Below are 9,138 nucleotides of genomic sequence, written 5' to 3' on the forward strand. Positions count from 1 at the left end.
TTCCTTCTGGTCTTCTTTGTGTTCTGTGCATTTCAAAAACATGTTTCAATGACCCTCTATTCTTCTCTTTCTTTTTCTTTCTTTCTTTCCCTTTGGTTTTTTTTTTTGCCAACTCTATCTGTAGTGTAGCTTCCTTTTCTTTCCCCACCCCCCCACCTCTTTCCCCAAATGAGAAAAAAGAAAAATAAAACCTTTTTAATAAATAATAAATTAAGCAAAACAAATTCCCACATTGGTTGTCTGACATTCGGTTTGTAATGTCCAAGAAGGAGTTGAAGAAGCAAAGCTGGAAAGCAGGAGAAAAATTGATGCTGAATATGAAGATCTGAGAGATACCCAAAGAGAGATGATGATTAAGCCTCTGGAGCTGATGAAGTCACCAAGTGAGGAAGTATACATAAAAAAGAGAAGCAGGCCAGAGCATTGGGACATCATCTACAACCTTTAAAGAGCACAATATGGATCCAAAAAAGGAGATTGAGGAATAATCTACCATGTAAGAGAAGAATCAAGAAAGAACAATGTCATAAAAGTTGAGAGAGAGACAGAGACAGAGACAGAGAAAGACAGAGAGACAGAGAGAGACAGAGAGAGACAGACAGACACACACTCACACACACACACACACACACAGACTGAAGAGAGAGAGAGAGAGAGAGAGAGAGAGCGCTGCAGAGAGATTGAGAAGAATGGATTCTCAAAGGATTATTGCATCTATCCCTAGACTCTTGCATAAATTAAACATATGTTTCTGTTACACATAAAATATATTTTGTTTTAGAAGAACCCCAAGGATGCATTTTGTTTCATTCACCAAGTCATTTTTTCTAGTTAACTATCAATTAGTGAACAAACAAATATTTATTAAGTGCCTTGAATGCATGAGGCCCTGTGCTGGGGATACAAATAGAAAAAAATGAAACAATTTCTATTCTTAAGGAGTTTGCATTCTATTAGGGGAACTCAACTGAAATATATTTTCTCTACACCTCTAAATCAACCGTGTCACTGTGAAGATATTGTTCTGAAAAAGAAAAGAAGGGATGGAGGAAGGAAGGAAGGAAAAAAAGAAACATACCAACAAAAGCCTGCAAATTGCCTTGTCATGCTTTCCCCAAAAGTACCCTACATACAAGCAGAGAAAGATAATTCTCATAATGATTGTAGAGAAATGAAATTTGGGCATATAAATCAGTAGTTAGTTTTTTAATAATACCATCTGTGATTTTTTTTCTATTCCTTTGGAATCTTCTTCTCTTTAAGGTATCTTAAAAACTAATTCCCCAGTTTTCTTTAAAATTCCATATTAGGCCCTTTGACCTAGCAATATCACTTTAGGACTGTATCCCAAAGAGATCCTACAAATGGGAAAAGGACCCACATGTACAAAAATATTTATAGCAGCTCTTTTTGTGGTGGCAAAGAATTGGAAATTGAGAGGATGCCCATCAATTGGGGAATGGCTGAGCAAGTTGTGGTAAATGAATGTAATGGAATACTATAGTGGTATAAGAAATGATGAGCAGGCAGTCTTCAGAAAAACCTGGAAAGACTTGTATGGTCTGACACTAAGTGAAGTGAGCAGAACCAGGAGAACATTGTACACAATAACAGCCACGTTGTGCAATGATTAATAATGACAGGCTTAACCCTTCTCAGCAATACAAGGATCTAAGACACCTCCAAAGGCCTCATGATGGAAAATGCTATCCACATCCAAAGAAAGAACTATGGAGTTTGAATGAAGATCCAAGTATAATATTTGCTATTTTTTTCTTCTGTTGTGTTTTTTTTCCTCTTTCTGGTGGTTCCTCCTATTGGTTCTAACTCTTACTCATAACATCACTAATATGAAAATATGTTTAATAGGAATGTATAGCCTATATCAGATTGTGCGCCATCTTGGGGAGGGAGGTAGGAAGGAAGGGGGAGAAAAATTTAAAACTCAAAAGGTTTATGGAAGTGATCGTTGATAAATCAAAATAAATTAATTAAAAAAAATTCCATATTAGGTTGGCCAGTGTTCCTCCTAGAGCAACTTCCTTCTAAAACACAAAGCCAGAGGTGATTTCAGCTATTTGTGATTCAGGCAAGATATACTAGACAACATCTGATCTTTCATCTTCCATTATTTGTCATACTGTACTGGAATATGCTACCTGTGAGACTAGCAACCAGTCTACAAGCTCTACCATCATCCACTCAATATGATGCTTGTGTAAGAAGAGTTCCACAGCAAGCCTGATGGAACAATGAGTCTCTATTATCTATACTCAGCCACTCACTTGTCTCCTCAGAGACATATTGAAAAGTCTTTTCACTATCTAACTTGAGGAAATGCTGCTGCGCCCAAAGAATAGGTTTCTGGTTCTCACACTTGTAAGTTGGGGGAGGGGGGAATTGTTTTTATTTATTTTTTAACCCCTCAAAAAATTAAAGGGTTAAAAAAAGGCATTCAGTGTAGTCAGTCATGCAATCAAACAGTATACATTTATTAAATACCTAGTATGTGTCCAGCACTGTGCTAAGCACTAGGGATACAAAGAAGGGCAAAAAACCAATTGCTGTTCTCAAGGCACTTAAAGTCTAATGTACAATATAATCAGATATGTGAGTTAAATTATTCATACATAGAAAAGAAATGCTTAACACAGGTCATTCACAAATATATATTTGACAAGAACAAACTTAAAACAGGATTCAGAAACAAATTACGGTCACAGCTACAATCTTCATGGAGACTAATACTCTATCCTCATCAGAACACAAAGCAGTCTGCAGGATTGCTAATACAGCATTTTAACATTTACTTTGTCATTGTGCTGTCCAAACCACTCCCAGTGTATGTCTCTTGATTAAAAGGGCCAGATTTGGGTCAATCCTCTTCTCTCTGATATAAAAGCTCTCCTATCTCTAGCCCACCTTTGCCATTGCCATGATTTACTCATTGGATTTCTCATTTACTCATTGGATTTCTCAACTAATCAAATTTCCAGGGTCATTTTCAAGCCTGAACACATCTAAGTCATGTTGGGTCACCTACTCAGGAAAGGAAATATAAAGCAAAAAAAAAAGAAAGAAAAAAAGAAAAGAAAAGAAAAGAAAAAAGCAGCCAAGACCCCAGGTGCAAGCTTGCCTATGGATCTTTGTGTGAGGGGGGACCCCACCCCACAAACAGGAGTTTAGAGACAAAATATATTACTTGCCGTACAGCAGAGTCAAAACCAAAAGATTAAGTGGGAAATTGCTCTTTTAATAGATCTAAAATGCTGCTTCCCTCTACCCCCCAATAACTCTTCCTCATCATCTCTTCCATAGAGCAGGGAATGACCAAGGAAACACTTAAGGTTTACCCTATCATACTAAACAACAAGGTCCTTTCAGCACTAGGACAGAACCTGGTAAGAAGTAGGCCCCAAAGTACCATCTGGTTGATAGAACCAGAAATGGAAACGTTGAACATGCTCCAGGGAGGAAGGGGGAATAGATCTTCCTGGCTACAACTCTCACCACTATCTCTCCAATGCCACCTCTCTTCACATATAAAAGGACACCTACAATATCCTCTTATCATAGCCACTACCCTCTTTGCTGTCATCTTCAGTTTCGAATATGGTCTTTAATTTCTCAAAATAATAACCACTGGCATTTTGGTTACTTCCTAGTGCCTTTAAATACTTCCCCCCACCATCAAATTACAATCACTTGCTTCCCAAACAACATCAGAAGATGGGAAGGAATCTTTCCCCAAAGAAAGTTCTTAATTTTCTTTTCTTATTTCAGCCTTACTGAGTTAATCATCCCAGATTCCTAACAGAACCTCCCCACAGAGGCCCGCCCTTTACCTCCTTTTTTCCCAGGAATGATCCAGTCTCTTTAAAGGCCCATAAAGTATCCTTTTGATAATCCCCATTTGCTTGGAGAACTGAGCATCTGTTTGTCTGGTGTCCTACTAGGCTGATGAGTCTGTGTAGGAAAAGCCACTGATGGCTTGTGTCTATACCTTTCTTCGGTAAACCTTCCCCTTTACCCTTTTTGCAGTAAACAGAATAGTGCTAATGGTCACTAGAAGGATGTCCTCAGATCTCCTTTCTTGCTGAAGTATTTCCATTCAAGGTGGAGGCTAGAATTTAAAAGTCCTGCCCACCTGGGTTTCCTTCTTACCTCCAAATATAAAGTCTCTTGAGCCCCTTTCAATGAGATTAAAAGAACCTTTATCAACTTCCTTACCCTCTACCACATCTTAGCTACCTAAAGCCCCTCAATCCAGCAATCAAACAATCAACAAGCATTTATTAAATGACTGCTGTTCTTAGTACTGGGGACACAAATGCAAAGAATGAAACAATCTCTACTTTCAAGGAGCTTAGAGAATTCTAGATTCTAATTTCTATGTGTTGGTGAAATTATAGGAGTGATCTCAGCCTGCATTTGTTCAGGGACATGGCTCAGCTTTCCCTTTAAGATAGGGTGATAATGCCTGCACCTTTGACCTAGGTACTTCTGGAAATGTGGGCCAAACGTGTTAATGTTTTACTTGACCACACATTCATATTTGTTAAAAGGGAGGGCTTTCACTCAGGGTGCTGAGGGAGGTAGAGTGAGTTAGATGGTAGTATAGATATGAAAAAAAAGAATTAATAAATCAGTTTTTTAAATTCATAGAAGAAAAAAATACCAATTTTGTTAATACTGTGTTTTTCTTACTACTTTGTTAAGTTTCAGACAGAGAGATAGAAATTTTTTAACTGTGCATAACACAGAATCACATTCTCATTTACAATCCTCTTTCTTGTTCTTTTTTGTATCTTGAAATGGTTGTTTGTTGATGATTAAGTTCACAATAAAAGCGAAAAAATTCTTCTTTTTGAAACAAAGAGATAGCAAGTGACTATACCCTGGAAAACTGAAATCACTGGCTCACTTCTAATGTGTCTTAGCCCATTTTTTTCCCCTGTTTATCCATAAGATCCCCTTGAACCTTGTCCTAGCAACAATGGCCTATCATAAGAGCTGTTTTGAAATGGCAGGAACTCTTTCAATACATAGCAGTTTCCTTCTCCCTAGAAACCTTTAGGTAAAGGCTACTGAACCACTTAGTGGGTCAACAAAACATTATTTCCTAATTTTTTAATAAAGACTTTAAAATAAAACTTTTCTTTGTAAGATGGTTAAGTAGATTGCAAGTAGACCATCTATTTCAATCTACTGGAATACTTCCCGCAGAACTCCTAAGGAAACCATACCTCCAGTTTCTATTCCTTTCCTTTATCTATCTATATCTATCTATCTATCTATCTATCTATCTATCTATCTATCTATCTATCTACCTACCTACCTACCTATCTATCTATCTGTCTGTCTATCTGTCTATCTGTCTGTCTATCTATACTTTGTCTTCTTTGATAGTTCCTGCCCTCAAGGAGCTTATAACCAGTTTCATTTTTTCCTTTGTATCCACAAAATCTAACACAGAACTCAGTCCTTAAACACTTATTAAGGCCCTACTATGTGCCAGGTACTGTGCTAACTGACACATAGGCATTTAAATGCTTATTTGTTTGATTTGCTTCTGCACTTTATAACTTCTCTCCTATACAAACTGTGTTTTCATATATATGTACTACATACCTAAATATATTCTTAGGTATGTGTGTACATATGTGTATATATCCATGCTCATACTGCATATGGACATGCATGGGTGTGCTTATCTTCATATGTACATACATGATCTTGAAGACATGTGATTATGTTGTACACATGTGTAATTACGTTCCCACGGCTTCATATTTCAGTTCAGTCTATGCACGCCCTTAGTGCTGACATTTTCAATGAGAAACGAAACATCTAGTTAAGTTAATTTAATAGCCGAACAAATCAAGAGGGGTCACACAACATCCCTCGGATCCTTGGGGTAGCGTTCTTGCTTTTCCTTATTTAAGATGGACACCAGAACCCTCTGCAAACAGTTACTATGGTTGCTCAGAGCGTCCAGGAAAGGTTTCTATTTCTCGCCTCCACTTGCCCACAGCAAAGATGGCGCCTGATTGACAGGCGTCTGCGCCAATAAGGATGGCGCCGCTGCGGACGCCAGGGAAGAAGCGGAGAGGGAGAAGGCGGGCGCGGCTGCGTCATCTCCGGCGCGCCGCGGAGATGGAGCGGTTGCTAGAGCAGTTGGAGCGCTTCGCCGAGGTGCTGGCCGCGTCCCGCACGCGCCACGCGGGCAGTTGGGGGCGCGTGTCCGTGCGCCGCTCCCTGCGCTGGGCCCGTTACCTGCGTCACGTGCACGGGCGCTTCCGCCGCCGCGGCCCAGTGCGGGGTGCGCTGGAGGAGGGGCTGCGTCGGCTGCGGCTGCGGCCTCGGGCCGAGGCCCACGCGGGGCCCTGCTTGGCGTCGGGGCCGGGGCCGCTGCGGAGCTTCGAGGGCTTGGGGCGCGGGGACGAGCTGCTGGCGCTGGGGCTGCTGGAGAACGCGGCCGTGCGAGGCCCCGCGCTGCACGAGCTGCTCCGGCACCTGCGGCCCGAGCGCGGGGAGCCCGAGGAGGACGAGGAGGACGAGGAGGACGAGGCTGGGCTGCGAGATCGTCTGGCCGAGCTGGCCCGCCGCAAGGCCGCCTCCCAGCTGCTCCTGCAGCTGCTCGGCCCCGACCCCGCCCAGGCCGAGCCCGTGCTTCGGAGAACCGAGGCCGAGCTACTGCTGCAGCGGCTCCGCGAAGAGGCTGAGGGCGAGGCCGAGCCCGGGGCCGAAGCCCTGCTCCTGGACCTCCTGTGGGTGCAGCTGCCCCGGCCCCGCTGGCTGGACGTGGTTACTGAGGCGCTGCTGCTGCAGCCCACGCCCCGGCCCGACGGGGATGAAGACGAAGAGGATCCGGGGAACCAGACGGACCTCGGGCCGAGTGCCGCCGAGGCCCTGCTGACCTGGATCCTGGCGCGGCCGGCCGCGCTGGCCACCCTCTGCCGCCTGCTGCCCGCCCCCGTCCTCTCCTCCCTGGCCGCCCGCTACCCGGCGCTGGCCGAAGCCTTCCTGGACCTGCTTGCACAGTGGGGCGGCCATCTACAATTCGACCTCGTGCAGGGCACCTGGGTCGGGACCGGACCCGAGAGGCTGTCCTGGGAGCGCCTCCGCGACTGCTTTCAGTGTTTCTGCCAGAGCCCGACCTCCCTGAGAAGCCAGACTCTGAGAGTCCTGAACAGCTACAGGGCCTTGGACGGGAGCTTCGGCGCCCCGGGGCTCAGCGTGTGGACAGACCTGCTGCGGGACCTCGGAGAGTACGAGCCCACGGGAGAGGCCGAGGATGCTGAGACCGGGGCAGAGATGCCCGCGATTCTGGACTTGGGGTGCAGGCCCTAGCCTGTGAGCTCCCATAGGGAGAAAAGTGCCCCAGATCTGCCTCAAGAGTGGCCTTTGGCCTTTCAACACAGTTTACAGGAACTAACGTTAACTGGACATTCATCCTGAACATACCCATCCTACATGTACACAAAGTGCAAAAAGTTATCCCCAATACTCCAAAAAGAACCCAAACCCTAGTTTTTCCCTCATTCTCTACCAGCGCTTTAAATTAGGAATGCCTTTGACTGATGCTATATAATCTTTGTCAAAAAATGGTCTATTTGACTTTAAATGGGGTGTGCCTTCTGCAGTTATTTAAATGTTTTCCTTTACGTTGTTGATAGTATTTTTTTAAAGAATCTCTCTAAAGAAAGGATTTAAATTAAGCCTCTGTCTTTTGGGCAAGCCCTAGAAGTTCCTCCAATTCTGATTTTTCAGATATAATACATTTTCAGTAGTGTTAGTGTGGAGAATGAGCTCAGTAAAGAAAAGCGTTCACAAAAGGTTTTTTGTTTAATTTTTCGTTGGTGCTTTCTGTATTAAAATCACAGTCATTTCTGGAAATGCCTCTTCTCCCTTACCCAGTTGAACACTGCTTTTTAACAAAGGAAAAGCTAAGCCAATGCAATCGGTGTTGTGATCTGTTCTGACATTGTATACAAGCGTCTTGTCTTTCATTAGGGAGGAATGGTGATAAGCTTGATCACTTTTATCTGTAGATCATACATTTTCGAGCTGGACTGACCTTACATACAATTTGGTACAAGCCCCTCATTGACTGAAAAGAAAACAGAAAGGTCAAATGTCTTGCCCAAAGATACTTAGTCAGTATAATGGATTTGAGATTCAAGCTCAGGTATTGAACTACGGTTCCTGGGGAGTTAGAGGTTTGGGGTGGGAATAGAAACGGAAAGGATGAAGTGGAGAGAACAGATTCTCTGGTGGTGGGCCATTTGGTCAGCAGTGGCTGGCATCAGAGGAATGTGGAGATAGAAGTGGAGGAAGCTGCAGCAGCTAGCCGTTCTTAGATAGAACTTCATAAATCAGGAACTAATTCCTGGCTGTGGATTCACTTGGCATCGCCCTAAACAGTCAGACTACTCAGTTATGGCTCATAATTCAGAGGGACAGCCACCTTTTATGGCGATGTGCTCTTATGTCACATAATAAGCAAATGTTGATGATATGTGCATGGCCAAGTTTTCTGAGAACACAGTTTTAAAAGTTATGAAAGTGTCATAATCAGCAGCATTGTGATCAAGGGAGTTATTTTTCCTCTCATTTGTCATACAGATGACCTAAACCCAGAAAGATAGTGGTGATGGGCCAGCAAACTAGAGCGGAGTAGGGAAAAAGTCCTAGTTTAGATTGAAAAGCTGAATCAGACTAAATGCCTGATGTAATATATTACATCTTGTTATATTTTTAGATTTTGCTTCAAGAAATACTAACGAAGTATATACAATTTGGCTCTTACCTGTGGACTGCTCAATAGCTTAACTTCATTTTGAGCAGAAATGTGTATCTGCTATTCTTCTTTTGGAATAGTGGTTAACCTTTGTGATCCTCCGTCAACATGCCAGCTGAGTCATGAGATTCACTACATAAACTATGCCAGATGACTGAGGCTCTGATTTATAGGTTTTATATTTTTGTGCTTTACTGTCAAATTTTGTCCTCTTCACTAGCAGGCCTCAGAATTTGTAATATATGATCCCTACCTTTTGCTGCTGAAATTATAATAAAGAATGTCAAAAATGTAAGTTAGAGGATAAATATCCTATCTTTAAAGGGTTTCACGGT

At 42.8% G+C, this 9,138-nt stretch overlaps 1 protein-coding gene across 1 annotated transcript; it reads left to right on the top strand.

Annotated features, from left to right (window-relative positions):
* The first annotated feature begins 6,156 nt into the window (after positions 1-6,156).
* On the top strand, positions 6,157-7,627 carry FANCF (FA complementation group F). Its single transcript, XM_027852589.1, has one exon. It carries the CDS (start codon positions 6,157-6,159, stop codon positions 7,351-7,353), a length of 1,197 nt encoding a protein of 398 aa, XP_027708390.1. The 3' UTR covers positions 7,354-7,627.
* Positions 7,628-9,138: the final 1,511 nt, after the last annotated feature.

Source organism: Vombatus ursinus, unplaced genomic scaffold (assembly GCF_900497805.2).
Source record: "Vombatus ursinus unplaced genomic scaffold, bare-nosed wombat genome assembly UNPS02009770.1, whole genome shotgun sequence".
NCBI classification, from domain to species: Eukaryota; Metazoa; Chordata; class Mammalia; order Diprotodontia; family Vombatidae; genus Vombatus; species Vombatus ursinus.